The sequence below is a fragment of the Pholcus phalangioides genome, unplaced genomic scaffold (assembly GCF_987345545.1).
Source record: "Pholcus phalangioides strain wild (caught in Gottingen) unplaced genomic scaffold, Ppha-v1.0 ptg000011l_1, whole genome shotgun sequence".
In the NCBI taxonomy this organism is placed as follows: domain Eukaryota; kingdom Metazoa; phylum Arthropoda; class Arachnida; order Araneae; family Pholcidae; genus Pholcus; species Pholcus phalangioides.
This window is the reverse complement of record NW_028301604.1, coordinates 16,091,110-16,115,265: the sequence shown is the minus strand read 5'-3', so window position 1 is coordinate 16,115,265 and position 24,156 is coordinate 16,091,110. Positions and strand designations below refer to the sequence as shown.

The window sequence follows — 24,156 nt, the reverse complement described above, 5'->3', positions numbered from 1 at the left end:
ATCTTTGAAGGCAAATAAAAAAGTTTTAAAATGGTTTTTCTCTGTTATTTTTTTGATAATTTAATGCCCATTTTATTATTGTTCAGCTGGACCGCATTTGGAATGAGCACCACTTGGTAAAGATTATGTTGTTCAGCCTATGGATCATGGTGTACCATTCAAAATTTGAATCTTTTTATTGTCATTAAGAGTATTGGAAGGTACAAATTGTAATATGTTAATGAAAGTACCTATACTTTCTAGATAGCATCAGAATGATTTGGAAAATAGTTTTGTAACTGATAATCATGAACTGTTTCTGTAAATCAGGCTTCGAGCATGGTCAAGAAATTCTGTGATGCTGATTCTAGAACAGTGGAATGATGCAGCAGTGGTTCTCAACCTTTATGAGCCTGCGGAGCGGTTTCATTCATTTTGTGAGCTGAAAGCCCAGTCAAACACACGACCAACAGAAAATGAATGAGGAAATGAAATGGCTAATCACTCACAGCCCGGCAGTTGAGAAACACTGATGTAGCAGCTAAGATCAACTATTATAATTATAAATCATTAAAATTTGTGAAAGTCTTGCTACTGATAAAATTTTAATTGATAATTACTATTCTATGTGCATGTTGATGATTAAGTTGCAATTTGTAGTCCTTTTTCAGATCTAAGGTAGATTAATTGGATAATTCAAACTTTTTTCAGTGACTTTGGACTTCGAATTAACTAAGTTTGACTGTAGTTGCGATTGTTTCGAACCTTTAAACTGCTCTCATCATAAGTAGATAATAATCGCAGTATGCTGTTGATGAATACAATTTTCTCAAATATTGCTGTCAGTTAAATATTATGTCTAAAGCAGTCTAAGGCTTATAACAAATTGGAAGTCAATGTACTGTCTCAGAAAAAGATAAATTTGTGAATTAATTTTTAAAATCACAGTCAAAACTCATTTTTGCAAACTCAAACAGACTGAAAAAATTTGCGCATGAAATCAAAATTTTGTAAATGAGAAATATATTCAAAGAAATTCCATATCATTCGGGTTAAGAGAGAAGTTTCTAATTATGTTTCATTTCAGAAATTATAAGTTCCTAGAATTGAGTAGAGCCTATATTAAGAAGTTTCTGATATAATAGGAGATACAAAATTACTGAAATTAACATTTTTATTACTTCATATGCAAGTAATGTCTCATTCTCTTCTTCTTCATCAGAAAGATTATCAACCGATCCAACATTATCGATACCATGAGCAATCCTGTAAACCACAAATATGTTCAAATATAAAATCTAATGAAGTAAACAATAACAACATTTCAAGTTCAAGTTTCATGGTCCTCAAACTTTTCAGATGCAAGCTTGACTATATTTAAAGGTACAGTAAAAGTGCAAGTAATGATGGACTGGGCTAAAAAAAAAATCAGGTTACCATTAATAACCCATAGAAACATATTCCCCTACACTTCAAACGCAATTATACTATTCTTGTAACCACTGCCTGAAGGGATTTTGAAAGTCATTTCATGGGAATGAATACAGAGAAAGACATGAGCAACTTGTGTCCCAATCCAGAAAACAATTTTGGGCCCTGTACAATACACTACATCTGTGCGCATGGCCACAAGAGGGAGGAATTATGATTTTGTCTCTTGTGAGCAATACCTTTTTCACAAACCTCTGAGTATTCCAGTTCAATTTTCTTGACCACCCATAACCCAAATTTGTTGCCTATCCAAACATGTCAATCTGGGCTATAGTTGCTTGGCCCTTTTCTAAATACGCCTCTGCAAGACTGCCACAAGTACAAGGAGGCTGACAGAACTCTGGCTAAAAGGCGTGGAATCAACTCGATATACTTGAATTTTCTGCATTATAAATATACTAGAAAATCAGATGGGTTCTGCCTGCATTTTTTAACTTTACTAAGACTGAATGAATGCCAGGACTCTGCCACCAGACTTATCCTGTTAGTGAGATGTCTTGAACAGGGTCTGGAACAAAATGTGAGTACCTTAGTCCGAATGAGTAGGCCTATCTAGTGTTGCAAGGCCGTAGCGGGGGGGGGGGGGGAGGGAACAGACGGACTTGGGGGTCTGGTCCCCCCGAAAGGGGAGAAAATGACTGAAAAAAAGAAAAAAGATTTGGTTCCCCCAAAGGAAATCCCTGGCTACGGGTCCATAGTGTTGTGTCTGATTTTTCAGTGCTGCCACCTATAATTAAAATTATGAGTAAAGTGAAATATTTTAATATAATATTTTATATTATACCTATGATTTTAAATTTTTCGTGAAAATATTTAATATAATATTCATACCATTGTGGGCCTGTTTTTTTATGGGATAATTTTTAACGGGCAATCAGCTTGCATTCATTTCTTGATGTTGGGAATCACAGAAAACCAACTTCAGTCGGCCACCACTCTGGCAGTGATGTGAGCCTGTCACTATGACCACTCGATCACAACAGCGGATTGTTAATAAGACTGTGTCTTATATTTTTCATGAAATATCCATGAATTGATGGGATTGGAAGAAGAAAGGGTTTCGTTATACAGTTAACATAGAAAAGAAATATGTAACCAATGTAACTTTTAATGATTTTACACCCCAGTATAGGCATATCCTTTGCATCTGCTTAAGCTCAGCCTTGAGTGGATACATATCTAGAAAACAATTTAAAGATTGGGAAAACAGTTTCATTCTTCACTTGAGACGAGGCGCCAATTCAAAATAATGTGTCAGGAGAGGCAATTTATTGTGTAGGTTCATTGGATAGCACTGTACTTTACAGGATGGACTGATTTCTCTCATATTATTCAGCTTCTAGGAGGGGCGATCGCCCCCTCTAAATCAGCATCTGATATTCTCCAAGTTACGCATTGCATATCGTTTTAGGTTCGGCAATTTCTAGCTTAAACATTTTGATCTGTTCTTATTTCTCTTTTTTGGGAACATTTTTATCCACACGACTAGTAAATTTTCCCTAGAGTGTAACTGACCCTAACAGGTAAACATTTCTAGTTAAAATTTAGGACATCTAGCATCCACGAAGGAAGAGCTTAAGACACTCCCAAAAGAAAACCCCCATACATTTAGTGCTGAGAAAAAGAAAATAAATATAGTTTGTGTTGTCTGAGATGATAAAAGTGAAATTTCAACGAAGAAAAACAGTATTGTTGAAGTGGGGGAGAAAAACTCACTGATAACTATTTGGTGTAGCTTTAATATGTTGAGGTAGGCTATCGAATGTTGCACGAAATTCTTCGAATTGAGGATCAGCCATCAGTAGAAAACATGGAAATAACTATATCATTATCTTGTTTAGTTAAAATATATATATATACAGTCGCAAAAAGTATAATTCCTTCTATTTTCGATTTAATCTTGATTCACCAACTACTGCTGTTAGCATTTGCGCGCCGCAGCAGACAACAAATATCACACTTGTGTTGCCAATCGTTTTTAAAATTCATGGAAATAAAAAATTAAAAACAGTCATTCTTTTACTTAGGATAAAGATACAAAAAAGTGACCATACGTCTTGTATTTTCCGGGAAATTATTGTATTTTCATGTGATTTTGGCCATCACGACTTCTTTTTGTAAAAATGGCCCGTTTTTCACGCACCCATGTGTGGGAATGGAATGATATCTTCATTTATGTTTTAATGTTTGGGCGCCATCAGTGTACACAAAAGTCGTGGAGCACCTGTTTCAATCGTGAACATCAAAAAGTGGTAAGCAAGAAATGATGTAAAAGAAAAGTATGTTTCTCTATGTTTAAAATGAGAATAATTCTATCTATGCGATAACATGTTGGTCAATAAAATAGGGCAATATTTTTCGAGCAATTTTGAACTTGTAAACTTTGCAATGTTGCAATGAAGATTTTTACATTCCTTGTGACTGAAATTGATGTTCATCGCGCTGAAATTTTAATAAATTTACTTCACTTTTTTACAAGAAAGATTTTGATCACTTCGAAATTTATTCCAGCCCATATGTGATTCGCCCAGAACTTGATCATTTTTTCAGATAGTTTCATTCGGCTGCGTATTTATAAATGGGGTGTAGTTTGGTTGCCCTAGGCCCTTCTTAGCAGAGATGGACTTCAGGTTTTCGCCACTCTAGGCACTACTAATTTTACCGCCCCTTTGAGATGCTCTAGTTTCGTCTCTCAATTTTTTTCCCCGAAAAATCTTCCCTTCATCCTCCTAGCTTTCAATTTTTAAAATGAAGTCGTTGCTTCACTGTTTGTTCTTCTAAATATGGTTCTGTGTGCTGTTTCATATACACACACTCACAACAAAAATAACGTGCCATAAAAACTTTAACCCTTACAGCGGCAATCCCGAAATATCTCGTCAAACTTGATCTGCTTTATTACAGTCACCCCGAAATATCTCGGGTTCTTAACACACTTTTCGTTGGGCATTGACAGTTATAATGCGGATCAGGAAAAATCTAAAAACCACTTAAAGGGTTAAAATTTAATTGTTAGACTTCATGGGTGACAATTTTAATTGTGATCGATTTCACTTAAAAAGCTTATAGTGTTAATCAAGTTAATCTTCCAGAACTTCTGAATTTGAACTGGAAAAAAATCTCATCCCAAAATTGTTAGCGATACTTTATTCAAGGGTTAAAGGGTGTCACGACCCCTCAAGTCGATTTTTCAAACATGACTAAAAATATTTCATTTAATTGGGAAAATCAAATGCAAAAAAAATTCGTGTCAATCGGGTTAATTTGTTTTTTTGAAATAAAATTAAAAATTAATGAATTATAGTGTAAAAAAACGTAAACAAGAAAAAACACTTTGAACGCAATTTTCCCAAAATTCAGTTTTTGAGCTGATCCGTTTAAGATTTAAAAAAAAAACCCCACTGCACCCCCCAAAGATTCTAAAATTTTGTAGAAATATTTTTGCGACATGTATTTGTAAAATGAATTTCGAACTTCGATATCTGATCATTCGTTAGAATTTTATGAATGTTTAAAGCTTGAAAAACACGTAAAATTTTTTAAAAATCTGTGTGTGAGAGGGAGAAAATTCAAAAAATTTTCAAAAAATACTTCCTTTGGGTTAATTTCTAAATCTGAGGTTTATTTTACTAACACATAGCGAGTAAACATTTCTGCAAAATTTTAGAACTTTTGGTGTATTAGAGTTTTTTAACTTCACAGGTAAACTCTCAAAAATGGGACTGCAATCTGAGAAAATCGTAATAACAACCACGTTAAAATTTGAAAAGTGCGTACACTTACACACACACAGCATGAGAGGATAAAAAAACTGGTTTACTTTCTCGATTTTTTAGGATTATATCATCACTCAGTTTCAAAAAATGCCAAGTTGTATGTTTAATGTACGTTCGGTGAATTTCGCAAGATTTTGAAGTAACGTCATCAATTTTTGAAGCGTTATAATTCATTAAATACTGGTCAAATCAAAAACATTTTTCCATATCAATTTTTCACAAGGAAGCATGTGTGTAATTATTGCTAGTTCCATGTTCGATACTATTGCAAAACATCTTTGAGAAAGTTTGGTATAGAACTTCATAAAGTTTGTAAACACCCTGCTGATAAATGGACTGGATGAGAAGCACAGGCACCGACATGAAAAAAACATTGAGGGGGCTGAAAATCGCCATTCGCCCGAAATAAACGAGACTTAAGCCCGTGCGCAGGAGATGAAATGGTGCATTGCGTTATATATCCATAGATTATTGGGGGAGAGGGGGGTCTGGATCAGCACCTCCTAGAGATAGAAGGCCTCCTCAGTCTACTTGTGACGTCAATAAGTAGCCATTTTCCCTCAGAAATAGGCTGACCATATTTCCTCGAGAGAAATACGGGACATCGCCAATTATCGCCAAAAACGACGCCAAAACCAAACAAAGTTGCCAAATATTGTTGAAATTACGGATAAATCACAATGGCGGGAAATGATGCATTACTGCAAATTGAAGTGGATTAAAATGTATTCCACGAAAAAAAAAAGTTTACCAAACCAAGGCAAATGTGGGAGATTAGTATTCTCATATATAGATGTATCATAAAATAATTTATGAGTTGAAAAATAATTTCAATCTTCGACTTCAATAAAGAATAAAAATTCAAGTAGGTGCCGTGTGAAATACGGGAAAAACCGGGACACTTTTGCCAAAAAGTCGGGACGGCCAAAAAAAGAGAAAATACCGGGACTGTCCCGGGAAATACGGGACGTATGGTCACCCTACTCAGAAATATAAATAATTGAATATATCAGAAATATTATAATTTTTTCCGGGAAAAAAATTTGCAGGGAAAAAAATTCCCTGCTCTTGCCAGCATCATCGTTGTGAGGAAAAGAAATGATCGGGCTCAGAATTGGCGATTTCTATGCCCCACATCCAATCACTATGCGGTATTTGTGAGCCAATCATGAAGATTCTACACCAAAATAAGAAGAACGAAATACGATGCTGTGTTTCAAAATGTGGCAAACTTGCTAGGTAGTCTGAATGACGTTTATGGCAAACAGCGCAGAAGCCTTCTATCTCTAGGAGGTCTGGCTGGACCCCTTTACAAAATTTATTTTGGGGAGGGGACTGAAATAGCCTATTCCAGCGCCTATGATGACGAGTCGCATTTAGGGGTGGTAACTATACTTTGATGGAGTCCAACTCTTCTGTAAAAAAAACGACAAAAAAGTGGTTTCCGCCGAATTGCATGTTTGTAAACAAAGACTATTTCGTAAACCGAATCATTTTTTGTTGTTCCTTAACCGAGTTGTTTGCAAATCAAGCCGTTTGTAAACCGAGAATTGACTACAGGGCTGCAACTAAATGCTTGGTCAGCTGGGGCAACCACGCATTTTGGCGCCCCCTTGTCATGTTGTAGGTGAGGTTAAAGGGTAAACTTTATACGCGCTCTGGTCCGGCCGGCACCCAGAATACCAGACTCGCTTGCTCCCCCCGTTTGACTATATACAGTTCTAGCACATCATTATCCGGTTATAGAACAACTTGAATAATTTTTGGAGTTATGAATTCACGAATATGATGAGCCAAAACTAGTTTAATTTTTTAATTAACATTTAATCATGGGTGGAGATACGGGGGGGGGCATTTCACCCCCCCCCCCCCAGCGTTAAAGGCAGAGCCGACTGATCTAATGTATATGCGTATATAGGAACTGACATCATCGTCATCGTGCCCTCCCCCAGACTTTCAAGTCCATCGCCTCCTATGCATTTAATTCACGTCTAAAATTTACAAAAATCTATAAATGCAATACTCGAACACAAACTAACACGCATAAACATTCTTTGCCCACCAAACGCTCTTTATTTAATATGACATGACTTTTTTTTTGGTAAAAAAGAATGCAAAGAATTTTGCTTGAATAAAAAATTAGAAACTTGGTGAGCTTCTCAAACTATAACTTAATAGTGTTACGACATTTTGTTTTAGCAAGTTTGTTGGTTTTTGAAACCGTAGGCCTATTGATATCATTTTTATAATTTCAGAGCATTTATCGGAAAAATAATTTTTCATTTATTCTGAATTTTTATTTTATCTGAAAAATTACCTCTTTCACTAATTTTAAAATTAGTTCTTTCATTAATTCTGAATTTTTATGAGTTTTTGTTTTAGAGTGTGCGTATACTTTTGTGTAGTGTTTTTTATGCATTTTTGTACATTCCTAATTATATAAGCTTTGATGACTGAAATGCATTTCCTCCAATGAAATTGGGGCTTCCCGTACTCGTTAAGACGGCCCTGTCTATACAGCGGTGTTGCTCACCACCTTCTAGAGATAGAAGGCCTCTGCACTGTTTGCCATAAACATCATTCAGACTACCTAGCAAGTTTGCTACGTTTTGAAACACAGCATCCTATTTCGTTTCTTTTTATTTTGGCGTAGAATCTTCCTCATTGGCTCACAAATACTGCATAGTGATTGGATGTGGGGCATAGAAATCGCCAATTCTGAGCCCGATCATTTCTTTTCCTCACAACGATGATAATTTTTTTTCCCCCTGAAAAAATATATATATATATTTCTGTGTGAGGGAAAATGGCTACTTATTGACGTCACAAGCAGATTGCGAAGGCCTAGAACTCCTTAATGAAGGCTAATGTATATGAAGGCGTCTTACGAAGGCCTATCTCTAGGAGGTGCTGAGTTGCTTCGTTGCTGTGCGTGATTGTCGCTATGCGCGTACGTGGAAGAAAAATATTTGTTCGAAGCTTTAGTCTCTCCGCCACACTATCCGTTCAGCCTAAAGTGAAAGGAAAAAAAAATTCCTAATACAAAACACCGAAGAACAACATAGTGAATGCTTTGTTAAGATGAAAAATCATCGTTGTTTTCCAGTTTCTTTTTTTTTTTTTTTTTGATGATTTGGAAGTTTATTCACTTTTAGCACCGATTTAATTATTATACTGATATTTTAAAACTAGTAGGATTTGAAATTTAATTAAAAATGATGATTTTTGTCCGACTTTCATATTGAGTTGCAAAAACATTTCCATTGAAAAAATAGTTTTCAATAAAATTAAACTCGGACACGAAGGATCAACATTTTTTTTAATGTACAGCATTAATTAGTTTTGACAATGTAAACTACATGTATTCATAATCATCACTGTATACATAGTCGTCAGTAAGACCACTAGGTGTTGTGGTTATACTTTTAAACGAGTGAAGAGTTTCCAGCAAATATCTGCATTTGTTGTCTTGTAGTTGTCTACTGGAGAGTTTTTTTGTAATAGCATCTCCGTCTTCATCAACACAATAACATTCTTCTAAATTGAAACACTGCAAAGAAATAAAATTTCCATTCCTATCGCAAATGAGTCTTGGATACCGGGAATGAATAGTTTCTCGATCATATTCATCTCTGGCACAGTCTGATGAAATTGATGAAAATAAAAACAATTTCAATTTTTTAGATTTTTTATGGAATAACACAAATAAATCTAAAGTTATATTCAAGTTTTATTTATTTATTTTTTTGAGCACTTTATCTAAATTTTAAACTGTAGGCCATCGGTTCGACCTTCCTTCATGAAGAAAAATGACCTCTGAAAATTGCATTTATAACCTATAAAAACTGAAAGCAAACATCTGTCACAATGTTTTATAATTAAGATTTAAACAGTGTACAATCAAACCCAGCTACAGCAAGCTTGGCTAATAACGGACCAAATATTTCGATCTCTCTTAAATGCTTCTTATGCGGGCGATTTTAAGCTGTAACGGTAAAATTTGTTTTTATCATTTCTTCTAGGCACAACACTAGCACGATATTGTAACCCTGTAAGGGAAGACTATTGCATTCACACACCCTCATCTCGCGTTTGCGTCCCCCCTATATTTTATATCCTTTGGAATTACACAAAGAGATAGGAAGAAAAGATCGAACGCCACTTCTTTCCCCTCGTTTTGAAAATGAGACGAAGGATTCCACACTCGGCAAATTTCTGCAGCTGCAGAACGGGTTTTAAATTCTAGTGGGCGGGGTGCATGTGGGGTGTAGTAGTAGTAGGTAGGGCCTCCAAAAAATGGCTCGGGGATCCATGGTGTTCTTAAGTCAGCCACCTCGTTGGGCAATTTGCCTGTTGTGGCGTTGTATTTGTATTTGTATAAATCATTAATGCTTATTACATACAAGTCAGTACTTTTATTCTCATGGTCCGGTCGTTTTTAGGTTCTATAGGTTTTATATTTTTAAGAGTTTTCGTACTGAAATTTTCAAAAAAAAAATTGATAACAACTACTTACTGCACTTCATTTGTATTTCTCTTTCTGTACTATCTTTTTCTATATAATAGCTCTTGATTCCAATGCCCTTTCGATCTGTACAAGTGCATCTTTAGAGAGATTAATCAAAAAGAAAGTTTTTTAACATTCGTTGTGTTTTATGATATTCATTATATATTGCCGTGCTGTTTTCGGCAGTTATGTTCTACAGTATCAACAAAACTCTTTTTTCCCCTTTTTGAAAAGGATGACTTTATAATTGAATATTTGAGAAGTTGAGGTCTGATAAATGAGTCAGCAAATTGTGTAACTTTCGAAGCTGTTAAACATTCGATGACATAAGGAAAAATTTGATGCCTATATACTACCTATCAGTTTGGCATTGCTTGGCTGCAAAGGTACCGTCAACATCGCATCTCACATGTTCCAGTCCAATAATGAATATATTCTTTCTATAAAATTGATAATTCAAAGATCGCGTCGTCATCAATTGTAGTTCACACTGTCGTTCGTATCGATGACCATTTATTTTTTTGTCAACTAGTGTGCAAAGAAATAGAACGAATAAATCCAGAATGCTCAGCATAATTAATATATCATATTATATAAGCTTATAAATACAGAAAACTATTTCTACATTAGCGTTTTGAAATCGATTTCCTATAGAATAATAGATTTTAAAACGAAGAGGTGAAAATATTTTATTTATGTCTATTTTTGAAATATTGCAAAATTATTGGGAAAACATCTGGTTAAGAATTATTGACGATTAAATTTACAAATGCAAAACCAAATTGATATACATTCTTAAAAAATATAAGAGAAATTTGCACATTTCGTTCGAACATTTGAATTCGCGAAAAAATTTTAATTTTTCTCAAGCAATATTCAAATTAATTTTCGAAAGAAAGCTGCTGAAGGAAGTTTGCAGTTAAAAACAAAACGTACATGTAATATATGTATAGGGTGCATAGCTACCAGCACGCACCGCATTTTAATGGCGAATCGTTGATCCTAGAAGCATACTTTCAATTAGAACGCGTTTTACCCCCATTTATCTAATTTTTTCCCAATTTATCTCCGTTTTTGACTTCATGTGTTTCAGTGCATATTACGCTTAGAAACATAAGATTTTTTTTGTTGGCATCATTAAAGACAGAGAAACAACTTTCTCATTGGGTTTTTGAGTATAAAAAGTTTTTTTTTAAATTTTAATAACTATACAACCCCTTGCAACATGAATGATGCATCAGAGTTCTACACGTTATTTGGATACTTTTTCTAATTGGAAGTATGCTTCTAGGATCAACGGTTCGCCAGTAAAATGCGGTGCGTGCTGGTAGCACCCTATATAACCCTGCATAATAACAATTAGCTATAAGAGATAAGAATAACATCTAAAGCCAGGGACTATTTTTTCTTACAGCAAGGCAAGAGATTCCTGAACGGCATTTTAGTTACCCGTCCGATAACTTCGCCTGTTGAACTGTTGCAGCAAAAACAGAGGTCACCTATGCACTGCATGAGGTCATAATCACCCGTGTATGTACAATGTTCTTGAACTTTTATCAACCAGTTCTCTTGATCAAACGTGCGCAAATTATTCATAGCTCTAGAACAACCTAATAAGTTCAAAACATTAAAAATTAGCGAAAAGAAGAATAAAACAATTACGCATGTGTATAAAAATTGTTTTTTACGAAGAAAATCATTTTTGCGTAATTGTTTTAGTCTAGTCTGCTGATAATAAGAAGTCGTCCAGGCCGTGGATGGTCAAAAGAAAGAAAAGAGAAAGAAAGTGTTCAATTCAGTGATTCAATAAAAAAGAAATTGAAAATTACTTCTAAAAAACGTTATGTTATTTATTTGTCACGTAATCCAGTGTGATTATAATATTCTCGAGCAACCACTCGATCTTGCAAGCCATAGCTTACACAGGTGGCATACAACTAGAGCCGTAACTAGTATTTTTGCGTGAGGGGGTGCAAACATGATTTTTTCACCCCCTCCCCCTCCACTGTACAATTTGATGATTTACAACAGTATTTTTATTCTGCTTTAAAATTTGCTGCCCCCCTCCGATTCCGTCCTTGATATAGCAGCAGATCCTCTGTATAAGTATTTTTATATAGAATATTGAAAGAATTTATTAATGTGGTTTCTGGCTTGGAAATGATTGCACAAAGCTCGAGAAATTTCATTTCATTCGAGAAGGTTATAATTTTTCGTGCTCACACAAAATTCTCATCGCTAGCAGGAACGTTACGGTCCCTCTTACTTACCACATGTCATATTTTCTGCTAGTTCACTTTCTTCTTGGCCAAATATTGAATTTCCATTCTCATCAACACATAAACACCTAAATAAAAATATTTCAATAATAAAACCATTTTCCATAGTGATATAGATTCTAAAAATGAAGAATTTTAGATTTTCGATAGTTTTAGTGAGAATTAAGACACAGCAATAACTGTTTTTGTTTTGGAACTAAAATTTCAGTTACCTATAGGCCTATATAAATATTATCTCGACAACATTTTCTATTTGTATATGAGTTTATTAGAAAAAAAACCGCGATAACAAAGGGGAATTGTGAGGTTGCCAGTATCAATTGACTTTTTGTGAAATGCAGTATAAAATTCAATACATAGTATACATGATCGAAAGTGTCTGGAAGGATCATAGTATACATGATCATAGTACGCTTTATCAAAAGTGTCTGGAAGGAATATAAATTATACGGTTAATTTTAAAATTCAAATACGTATGGAAAATGATTATTCTGTGATAGATGAATCCGCCAAAAATGATCATATTAGCTAGGTAAAATACAAAATTTAAAATTTTCATACCCAATATAATATAATTCACACAATACCCAATCACAAAATTGTCACTTTTTTAACTTTCTTTTTTACGTAAAAACGTCTTCGAAATAGACGCCAGGTGTGGGAAGGCAACAGTGGCGTAGCCAAGGGGAGCAGAAAGAGCGATTGCTCCCCCAATCGAAATTTTGCCTACATTGGCGCCTATTTTTCTAAATGACTTTTGATCTTTAAAAAACTTGAAAATATTGACTTTTTCATTTTCTACCTTCATTGACTAAAATGATGAGTGAGGGGGAAAAAATCTACATTTATATTTGCGCCTCTTGCAGTTTCACAGTGATTGGGTTTGTACTGATCCTTAAGAGAAGAAGGAAAAAAAGAAAGTGGAGGTTTTTTCATTACCATTTTTGACAATTGCTCTCAAGCTCTTCATCTGAAGTATGTTCAGATCAGCCTCTGTTCCCCACCTTTATTAAAGGGCATAATTTTGCCAGCATCTAGCTGTAACTTTTTTCTCTTGCTATTGGTCGTTCTCGGTAGAGCTCCTAGAAATGTCTTTCATAGGTATGAGGATATGGCGTACACGAAATGCTCATTCTGTTCTGAAGGGCCACCAAGAGCAATGACTAAGGCGCCTTTTGAAGAAATTATGCACGGGAACCTATTGTGGACAGACCACTGAACCTATGAAGTAATGGCTAGGATTCAAGCTCCAAGAAGTATCGCCTTTTCTTTGGGCGACTTAGGTAGAGTTCGAGCTCCTAGAAATACCACTTTGTGTATGGGGGACTTAGCTAGATTCATAGTGACTAGAAATGTCACGTTATCTGCAGGTATCTTGGCTAAAGCTACTAGCTTGTGTATAGAGCAGTGTCAAAGACTAGGAAAAGGTGGAAAACAGCTATGAGCTTTTGAGCCCTAAAAAACCCAAGGTTTTGGGGCACAAAAGGGGGTTCTGGAAGAGTTTTTCTAAAGGTGGGTAAATAAAAACCTATAATCTTGGGTCAATAGTGCTTTGATATGTAGAGAATGGGAGAGGAAATTAGTCTTCTATATTTGTACGATAATATAGTGTACTAGTATATTATATACGGTGATAATGCATAATTTTATGTGACTTTTTCAGATACATTGTCTTTTTTTCATGATGTAGTTTCACTTTTCTATGAATCACTGTTTCATCATTATGCATATACAGCAGTGTGCCGAATCAAGAAATTATTCCCTGGAAAAAGTTATGGGGCCGGTGTGTTTGTTAACTCATGACACGTATATCTCCCCTCCGATTAATTTCTTAAACTTTTGGCACCCGTGCCCCCCCCCCCGACTTCGTCATCATTTATTCGTGACTGCCCAGAATAGCCTGACGCAGGGGGCTCTCGAACTTTTTCCACCCGAAGTGCCCCTTTCCCTTATTCAAAGCTTATCCACGAGCTCCGCCAGCTCCCTAGAGCTGTTTAACAAAAAATATTTTCGAAAAACCTTTGTCAGGATCACCGCTCCGTGGTGCCCCTGACGAAGATTGGAGGCGCACCAGGGTGCCGCGGTGCACAGTTTGAGAACCCCCTGGCCTAATGTAAAAAACCCCACTACAAAGAACTGAATGAGCGCGCATCAATACACCAATGCTGCGTTGAGACATCAATCAAAAAAGTGTGGCGATGAGCCACGAGCACACACATTTTGGTTAAAAACCCGAATTTCATTCTAAAAAAAAAGTTGAAATTCGGGTTTTTGACCAATCGGAGACGAAGCGGGTTTCCAGAATCGGAGACGAAGCGGGTTTCCAGAATCGGAAACACGCGTGCACTATAATCGCACCCTTACAATTGAATAAAATTTACTGTGTTGAAATTTTAAATTTTTATTTTTAAGCGCTAAAATAAGTCTAAAAAAACTAAGAACTTCGAAAAGAAAAATCAACAGTTATATCAATTAAAGATATCTCAGCGAATTTTCATAAAATTGTTAAGGGAAAATTTCTCTTGGAATAATAAGAATAGGCGAAAAATTTTACCAATTGAAAACTTTTGGATTAGGGGCCACATAAAAATTTCAATACAGTATTTATATTCCCCGTCAGGACCACAACTACGAGGAGGGCATGGGGAATGGTGCCCTGGGCGCTGGACCAGGGACCGTGTCTCTTATGAATGGTTTCTGTGTTACAGAAAATATAAATATGCATATCTGGGAGGGGAGCACGGAAGAAACATGAAATTTGGTATAAGGAAGTGTTTGGTATACAAAAAATAAGGAAAAATATAAAAATCCGGAAAATTTCTCTCAGGATCGGAATTACGGGAAAGTTCCGGATATGGGGAATCGTCGACAAAAACAATGTCAAATGATTGCAAATTGCTAACTATAGTCGAAATTGTCAAAATTTGCCGAGGACGGGAAGAAATGGTTTTTACATACATCGACAGTGGTGTTGGTTTAATGCTGTTGTCAATATATAAAAATTCAGTGTTTATTTCGAAAACAACAATTTCATTTATTATAGCACTATTATCATTGATATATTTTTCTAAATTCACCCATTTTCGATGAAAAAACGATATAATTTTTATTCCGATTTTGTTTCATGGACAAAGATGAATACAAAAAACATACTGGATGTTTCTCCTCGTGAATTTTTTCGGATGATATCCACGGCCGTCTTAAGAGCATCATGGGCCTCCGGGTCAAGTGATTTTTCTGAGGCCCTACCTGAGAAATTCTCAAAAAATTCAACTACTTCTCTTTTTTCTAAGGCCCCCAACCCCCTTCCCTTGAGCCCCCGGGCCGTGCTCGGGTGTGCCCGTTTCTTTAAGACACTGATGATAACTCAAAAGAAGGGGATCAGAAGGATAAAAATAATGAAAAAAAATCTGAGAGAGAATTCGGCCTGTAAAATTTTAAAATGTGCGTATTTTTTATGCACGACAAAAATATGGGATGAACATTCGCAGCAATCATAATATAAGAAATTATTCATACTATCTTTGTCCACGACTTAAGTAAATATTACCAATTCAACTGAGCTACAAAATGAAAAATCTTTACATATTCTTAAAAGTACGGTCGGGACAGAAAAATTACTCGAATATCCTTTATATATAAAATGAGGATCATGCAGCCACCATAGTAAGAACTCCTCTCAACTCGTATACTTGACATTGTATGGTGAAACAATGTACAAAATATAATTAAAAAATAAATAAAAAATGGTGTCCAAAAAATACGCAACGTCAAAAAAGAGGACTACGGTACTTAAAAAAAAGAAGCGAAATCCCATTAAAAACATTTCATGTAAAAAATGAAGCCAAGTCTCGAGATTCTTTACCCGTAAAAATTTGATATCTGATGTAGAGCCAAGTCAAATACAGTTAACTGTGACACTTACAAATCACCCGAAGGCTACACACCTTTAGTTGAAGAACATTTTGGGACTTAGCAATTACGCAGCACGAGAGTGTGTTGGCCGTTGGCAAAGTTTTATTATTCACGTTCATTAATACTATGCCATCGAATAATGTAAATAATATGTATAATAATGTGTGTTTATAGCGCTGACTTGATTTTATATGGTAATATGTGATGCATGATTGCCAAGTCCCCAAATGTTCCACTAAAGGTGTGTAGCCTTGGGGTGATTTGTGTGAATCAAAGTGCCACAGCTAATAACAGTATTTGACTTTGCTCTACATCAGGTATCACAACTTTTTACGGGTAAAGAATATTGAGACTTGGCTTCTTTTTTGACATGAAATGTTTTGAATGGGATCCAAATTACACAGTTTACTAAGCTTACACCCACTTTTTTTCTTTGCATTGTTTTGCTTTGAATTTTCCATCAACATCACATTCCGGTATCCAAAGAGTTTCCGAATAAACGTTAGAAAGAATAGTCTGATCTCGAAGTAACATCCGATGCTTTGCAATGTTTTGGCAATTTTCTTCAAACCCTAAAGAAAAATTTTCTGATTTTTAAACCCTTCTTTGGTATTTTGAGTGGAAATAAATTCTAATAGATATAAATGCTTACTTTTCACACAAAAACCATTCTTGCATTCTAGCCCCACTTTACACTTATCAGGCTGCTCTGCATTTGGCGTGGAATCATGATTCTTACACGGCTCGTTTTCGTCTGCAATATAAAATCAATTATTAAATTATAGAAACCATTAAATTATTAAATATTATAAAATATTTGAATGCCTAACTCTAGATATGCTACGCCATTCAGGTATGTATATTATTTATTTATTTTATTTATACAATGATGTTGGTCGAGGACTATATATGAGAATGCGACTGATGGTGACAGAAGTAATGTTTTACATTTTTCAAAAATATAAAGGGCGTGGGTGAATCAACGACAGTGGAGGGAAGTAAGTTCCAGTTAGCTATGGTATGCGGAAAGAAACCATATTTACAGCAGTCGGTGGAAGCAGGGACAGAGTTTATCTTATGTGGATGGTCAAGTCTGCTTCTGCTAGAGATATATGATGGCTTGTGTGGAGATAATCCCGGAAGTATCGAAATTTAGATGTCCATGGAGAATTTTATAAAGCATGGTTAATCGAGAAAAAAGCCGGTGAATACTTAAACGGAGAAGATTAAGTTCGCGTTTTAGTTCGGAAATGGACACTATCACGAGATGTTCATGCATAATTTGATCATTTTTGTCGCACCACGGTCATTTTCTGCACACGAGGGCTAATTAGACCGGGAGCTACAATTTATTGCCGATTCCGAACGGCAGGCTTGTTTTTTATACTCGTCGAGAGGTTGGTGCGCTAACCCCTCGATGGGGGACTCCTTGTGGTAGCAATTTTTTGCTGCGGTAAAGTCACCGTTTTTTTGTTGTACCCCTGTGTCAGGAAAGTTTTCTGACAAGGACGAACCGGATATCGAACTCGCGACACCTCTAAACATCCTTTGGTACTTTAGGCGAGTATCTTATCGACCAGGCTACCGCGCCCCTTCATGCATAAGAACCACGAGAACCTTACCTTACCCCATTTATCACGCGAAATAAAAAATAGCAGAGGGACTACGAGAACTATATCCTATCACGAGGTGGTGTCCATAGCAGAGTGACCACTATAACTAGGGTGACCATACGTCCCGTATTTCCCGGGACAGTCCCGGTAATTTCTATTTTTTGGCCGTCCCGATTTTTTAGCAAAAGTGTCCCGGTTTTTCCCGTATTTTACACGAAGCCTACTTGAATCTTTATTCTTTATTGAGGTCAAAGATTGAAATTATTTTTCAACTCATAAATTATGTTATGATAATTACAACTATAAATGAGAATATTAATCTCCCACATTTGTCTTGGTGAACATTTTTATTGTGGAATTCATTTTAATCCACTACAATTTGCAGTAATGCTTCATTTCCCGCCTTTGTGATTTTTCGTAACTTCGGAAATATTGGGCATCTTTGTTCGGTTTTGGCGTCATTTTTGGCGATAATTGGCGATGTCCCGTATTTTCCCGTATTTCGAATCGCGATTTCCCGTATTTCGCTCGAGGAAATATGGTCAGCCTAGATAACCATACCATAGCAAGAAACCCCACGACGGACATTAAGAAGGGTGGCACCACCCCCTCTCGAATCTGACCTCACTGGCGCTCGACTCAGGATTTATTTCCGTTTCGCCCTGTCAAGTATCTTACTGGGCAGGACTACAGAGTCTGGTTTTATGAAGTTACCTGAATACCCTTAGTATAATAATAAGTATAATAATAAGTCCCAAATGTTTTATTTATATAACGACCGTCCCAATCAGGCCCGACCACACCCCCAAGTCTCCCCCTCGCTACGACCTCGCTCCAAATATAACGTCCATTCTCGACGGGACGAAGGGGTCGTTATATCGGGCGTCGATTGTAATACCAAAATTTCTCTTTTATTGCCTATATTGTCATAATCACTGTAGATATGGATAGCATTCTTGATAAGCATGAGTAGGCAGTAGTGCCTTTTACTTAAGACATGAAAATCTGTCATTATGAGAGGTTTTAGTAACATCAAAATTTTGAAGAAGTAAAAAATACATTATTGTACTTATGGTGTAGATTCAACAAACATCTTCCGTTACAGCAGTCTTCTTCAAAGTGTGCGTCGCGGCTCTTGGGCGTCACCCCCCTGCCCCCCCCCCCACATCCTGCCGCAAGGCACAGAGGCTATCAAAGCTGCATTAAGAGTATCTTTCAAGCGGCTTTGGAGGCTATTCTCTTTGCCGAGCCGCCACTATAGTGAATTTTTTAACGTGGAAAAAAAGAATGATTGGAATCGTCTCGGGCTCTGAAACCAGAATCCTGATGCCAATCACATCTTTGTGGGGGTTGGGGGGGGGGGAAATGGCTCGAATAATGACAATATTCATTAGTAAATCAAGCCCCCGGGGATGCAGGACCCCAGATGGTTTATCCTCAGATGGTGTGGAGATCTGTGACAGTAGGCTTTACCGATCAATTTACAGTTACAATACATCTGGAATGTACAGCGCACATTCAAAGAAAGAAAAAAACACTTCAGCTCTGATGAAACAAGTACGAATTTTTCTGTGTGCAATATTCGTTTTTTTTTTTTTTTTGCCCAAGGCCCATATTTACAAAGGCTTCCTTGGTAAAATCATCGAGTTTTCGAAAACTGATGTTTTCCTCTCGTCCCCCCCATCACCCCCTTGTGTCCATTCATAGCCTGGATAGTCCTACTTTGGGAAACACCGATTTCGACACTCTACCAGAGTTTAGTTCAGAGTTCAGTTTAGTTTTCACGACTCGAGGTTTACAATGACGAGTGATCTTCGAAACGGGCAGCGCGAATGTTTGGAAGAATTCATTGAAATTTATAGGAATGAGAAATGCTTGTGGCAGGTGAAAACTAAAGATTACCATAACAAAATTAAGAAAGATAATAGTTATGAGAGATTGGTGTGGAAATAGATCCTCTAGCAAACAGAGACAGTGTTGTTAAAAAAATAAACAGTTTGCGAAGCAATTTCCGAAAGGAATTGAAAAAAAAAAAAGCTTTCAGTATGTATATTGATCCTTTCTGAGAAAATTATGCCAATCTTTTGGTGCAAATGTCAATTTCTGTAATAACTTAACGTGCGAATATTGTTGCCTTTTTTTTAACCAATCTTTGCACCACGTTACCCGTTTTTTTCTTTTTTTTGAGTTAATAACTTTCAGTGCCATAACCAATCCAACTACACCCAAAGCATCATCTGTGGAAATCATACTTGAAAATTCCGAACTTTATAGACTATGAAAAAATCCGAACTGATCAAAAGACCGCTAAGACAGAGATCGAAGAATGAAAATATCCCCACAGATTGCTTAGAACCGGTTCCAGAAGCTTCGCCTGCACAGGTATAACTGAATGGTGTGGATGCATCGAACCGTTCAGTTATGCCTGTACAGGTATAACTGTGCAGGCATAACTGAGCGTGTGTAGGGGTCGTCAGTTGACCTGCACAGGCGACCTGAAGGGAATGGTTTTTCGATTCGGTATAACTGTACAGTTATGCCTGTCATGGTATAGGAGCCATCAGGTATAACTGCGCAGTTTGTTTTTTATTTTTCTGACCTTCTTTCTTTCCTCTTCTTTATTATTGATAACGAAGCTGAACAATGGTAACTGAGTAATTTGTTTTAGGGAGACGGATTGCCTTTAAATTAGAAGAAATTTTTCTAATGGCGTAATTTTCACGATATTTATTTTTTCACAATTTCATATCGAATAAAGAAATCGAAATAAAATTTTAGAAATACTTCGACCATTGTTCAAATTCGCAATTTTTTTTTCTGAAATCAGTCTATTTTCAATAAATTTTCCCGAAATTATAACACCGAAACACATATAAACTCTATATTCGAATAATATACTATGACAATTAATTGTTTATTGATTATTTGTAGAAGGATTTCTTAACCAGGGGCTCCGTGACCTAGGATGTGAAAAACAATTGACTCTAGAGACGTATCCGTAACTAGGATTTTTGTCACCCCTTCAAACTTTAAAGTTCGATAATTTCATAATGGTGTTCTTCGTTCCCACCTAAAATTGCCGCCCCATAAATTTTGCCACCCGCCCCTAGTTTCAGCCCTGATTAACTCATTGTTTTTGCATAGCCTATATACTGAATATTATTGGTGGTCTTTTTATATTATTAACGGTATTATACCGTCACCTTTATTTTATTGGTACAAAAGGTCCGTGAAACACAAAAGGGTTAAGAATCCCTGATTATTTTATTAATTATAATTTCCGGGCCAACGGACTTAGAACCAGCGAACTAAAATATGAAGCAAAATGTTCTGATAGTAATAAGTAAAGAAAGCTTTTTAAGCATTCTTCTCTGCTGAAACAAAAAGAAACTCTCATATCAACTGATGAGAAAATTTCATATCTTTTTTTGAATACGTGCCGCATAGGCTTAACGGATAAGTAAATGAATAAAAGAATCCAGTACCTATTTAACTGGGGAGTTTTAGTATATTATTGGACCTACTTAGAGTACTGGGGAGTGTTATTTACAATGAGTGCGAACCATTCAGAAATGGCTTATTAACTATAGGGGTACGCACTTATCTGACCTTTTCTTTCTCCCTCTCTCAATATTTGGATAATCACGGATACGAATTTACAAAGCTTTTTTCATTTTAAAAGAAGTTACTTATCCTTATTATTCTCGGAATCCGGAATGTTCTTTCAAGAATACACATAAAAAAAGACGAGTAGAAGAGCAGTCGAGACAGCCTTGAGTAGGTATCTTCATCAATTCTGAGAAAATTATGTCGGTGCAAATTTCAATTCCTGTAGTAATTTAACGAGCGAAAAAATTGTTGCCCTTTTCTTTAATCAACCTTTGCACCACATTACCCGTCTTTTTTTTTGGAAGTAATAACTTTTACTGCCGTAACCAATCCAACTACACCAGGGCCGTAGCACACCTTCTCGGGGTCCCGGGGCAGATATTTTCTTGCCCCCCCAAAAAGGAAAAAAATATACAAAATAAGGGTTTTTGTGATTAGCCCATTCGGTTAGAGACCCCGGGGCAGTGCCCCGGTTGCCCCAGCCTAGTTACGAATCTAAACTACATCCAAAGCATCATTTGTGGAAATCATGTTAGAAAATTTTGAAGTTTAGAGCACTCGCTGCAAAAATTCGAACTGATTGACAGACACGAAGAAAGATCGAAGAATGAAAATATCCCCATTGATATATCACCTAGAAGCGGATCCAGAGACTTCGCCTGCACAGGTATAACTGAGCGTGTGTAGGGGCCTTTAGGGCAGTGATGGGCAAACTACGGCCCGCCGCAGATTTTAAAATAATAGTATAGAAAGGTTTCCTATATATATATATATATATATATTATAGAGTTTTATAATAAATTGTAATTTTTTCTACCAAAATTTTCTTTGTTTTTTGTTCGCTCCTAAAAAAGTTTGCCCACCAATGTTCTAGGGTGTTCGTGTAGTAGTGCATAGTTTGGGAACCATTGGATTAATTTATATAAAACAATGAATGCACTCACCTAAATAAGTGATACATTTTTTGCAGCAACCACAAATAGAGCTGAAAGGCACGATTTTGCCGAATGGACACTCTGTTATTTCAGGGCAGATAATGCGTGAACAGAAAAGACGATTACATAAAAAATCGTTTCTGGATATATGTGATTGATAATCACCACTTAAAACATCGTGGTTGTTTGAACTTAAAGGATTAATCACATTTATTGCTGAAATCAAGATTATGACTATACTTTTAGCACGATTAAACGCCATCTTGTTCTATTAAACAAAGTGCCAAACCTTTGGCTGTTTTTTTATGTACATACATTTTAAAATATTATCGGGTGTAAAAATGAAAGTATGTTTCAATTCGTCAAGATAAACTTCATTTCGAAGTGTTATCTTGAAGGCAGTTCCTAAGAATAATCTAAAAGCGGATATTCCGTCACATATTTTTGACATGAACCATCAAATATTTTTCCGTTTGTTTAATTTGGTGAAAAAGAGTCCGATTGCATTTATCGGTTTATTCTAATACGTTCTCGAAGTTTCGTGTATATGTTACTGCCAAAGCCCGAAGTTGGCCAATTCACGTACTGGCCGGCCTGGTTAGCCCGGTCAATGTCAGAAATTCGGGCTTTCGCTGGGCTTTGCCCGGCCCCTATTTATATCGATCCCTATGATTCGAGATCATCGCCACGTTGACGTTATTTTGACGTGAAAACGTGAAATCGATGCCGGGTGTGGGGACGCAATCGCGTCCAAGTGAGTGACAGTTTTTGTTGAAGTAATTTCAAACTTTAATAACTCCATCAAAAATAGACAACGCTGCCATCTTGGTCTCATTTTAAAGAAAAAAGATGAAAGTTTGTGATAGTATCATTTTTATATTTGTGGAAGCCTATCTCAGCCAGTGGCGGCTTAAGCGAGGGTGCAAGGGGTGCGGTGCACTCGGAGGCATATTGTGAGAGGCGGCAGCGTAGACTTTAATTAAGACTCCAAAACTTAAAAATTTCAGTTAATTTTTGTGTGAAAAAGAAAAATGGTAAGAGAGAATATAGTCCCCTGCCCCCGGGCTGGAACCCTATCAGTTCTCCTTGTGGGGACCATGCCCCTGCCTCACAACTTATTCCACAAATTCCTAACAAAAAACTTGAAAAGACGAAAAAAACATTTTTTTGGAAAGTTTTTCATCTCGGATTTGGCGCCACAGAAATCATTTTCTTTGATTTTTTTTTTTTGCCAATGAAACTTCTTTCACCCATTCACCTCTGATATAGCGGCACCCCGCACGGCCGCAATGGGTTGCATGGCCTGATAGCCGCCCTGTACTTCATCAAAAAGAGTGAAAGTGAATATTTCCGTTAATTAACTGCTCAAAAAGAACTTTCAATGCAAAAAATGAAATAAAAATTAGAGGAAAAAAAAGGTTTTTAATATTTTTTCCAACATTATATATACAACAATGTACACATACAAGTTTTTTCCAATAAAAAATTTATAAACAGGTCCACAGAGTATAATTCGAAATATTAAAATCACAATTCACAAGAGCACATATGTGTTTGTTATTAAATAATTACTTACTTACAATACAAACCTTGTTCAGTATTTTATACAAACTCTCTAAATTTGAAGGGATTTTTTTCCCTCCAACATAATTATTTTCATCAGAAATAGAAAAGTTTAGGTCCTTTGCTTCTTTGATTTACACGGGATAATTTTAGTTCTTTAAGACATTATCACTTTTTTAGGACATGCATGCAATTTTTAATGAAGCATATTTTGTAAATTTTTCCGTCATAAAAATTCTAACCCAAATAGTAATAAGCAATTTCTACACGATTTCAAAAAATATTTATCAAGTTTAAAATTCATGTGAAATTAATTTATTATTTTCAATTATGCTAATTAAACAGAAATTGAACGTGATTTCATGCGTTTTATTTTACAATTGTAGTATAAAAATCAATGCATCTTTTAATATAAAACCACGTGATTTACTTATGAAACTAAAGTTTATTTCCATCTTCCTTTAATTTTCCCCATCGGTTGTTGCAATT

At 36.0% G+C, this 24,156-nt stretch overlaps 2 protein-coding genes across 3 annotated transcripts in view; both read right to left on the bottom strand.

Annotated features, from left to right (window-relative positions):
- Positions 1-3,437, bottom strand: part of Aplip1 (JNK-interacting protein Aplip1) — a 33,470-nt gene extending 30,033 nt beyond the window's left edge. The window contains exons 1-2 of one of the 2 annotated variants that reach the window (XM_089239141.1): positions 3,187-3,437; positions 1,161-1,245 (exon numbers count right to left, since the gene is read on the bottom strand). In XM_089239141.1, the coding sequence (XP_089095267.1) occupies positions 1,161-1,245; positions 3,187-3,269 (168 nt within the window). In that variant the 5' untranslated portion in view covers positions 3,270-3,437. The remainder of the gene's footprint in view (positions 1-1,160; positions 1,246-3,186) is intronic. The other variant, XM_089239142.1, reaches the window with a different exon arrangement.
- A 5,111-nt stretch (positions 3,438-8,548) lies between these two features.
- On the bottom strand, positions 8,549-22,413 carry LOC149080128 (uncharacterized). Its single transcript, XM_089238587.1, has 8 exons — positions 22,114-22,413; positions 16,600-16,701; positions 16,372-16,519; positions 12,024-12,100; positions 11,166-11,363; positions 10,110-10,281; positions 9,763-9,851; positions 8,549-8,888 (listed from the first exon to the last, which is right to left on the bottom strand). Exons 1-8 carry the CDS (start codon positions 22,364-22,366, stop codon positions 8,602-8,604), a joined length of 1,326 nt encoding a protein of 441 aa, XP_089094713.1. The 5' UTR covers positions 22,367-22,413; the 3' UTR covers positions 8,549-8,601.
- Between the last annotated feature and the right edge of the window lie 1,743 nt (positions 22,414-24,156).

Coding starts and splice junctions, on each gene's coding strand:
- LOC149080128 (XM_089238587.1), bottom strand. CDS start 22,366: ATGGCGTTTAATCGTGCTAAAAGTATAGTCATAATCTTGATTTCAGCA. Junction 16,702..22,113: donor AAAATGTATCACTTATTTAG/GTGAGTGCATTC, acceptor TTTATATTGCAG/ACGAAAACGAGCCGTGTAAG. Junction 16,520..16,599: donor GAATGGTTTTTGTGTGAAAA/GTAAGCATTTAT, acceptor ATTTTTCTTTAG/GGTTTGAAGAAAATTGCCAA.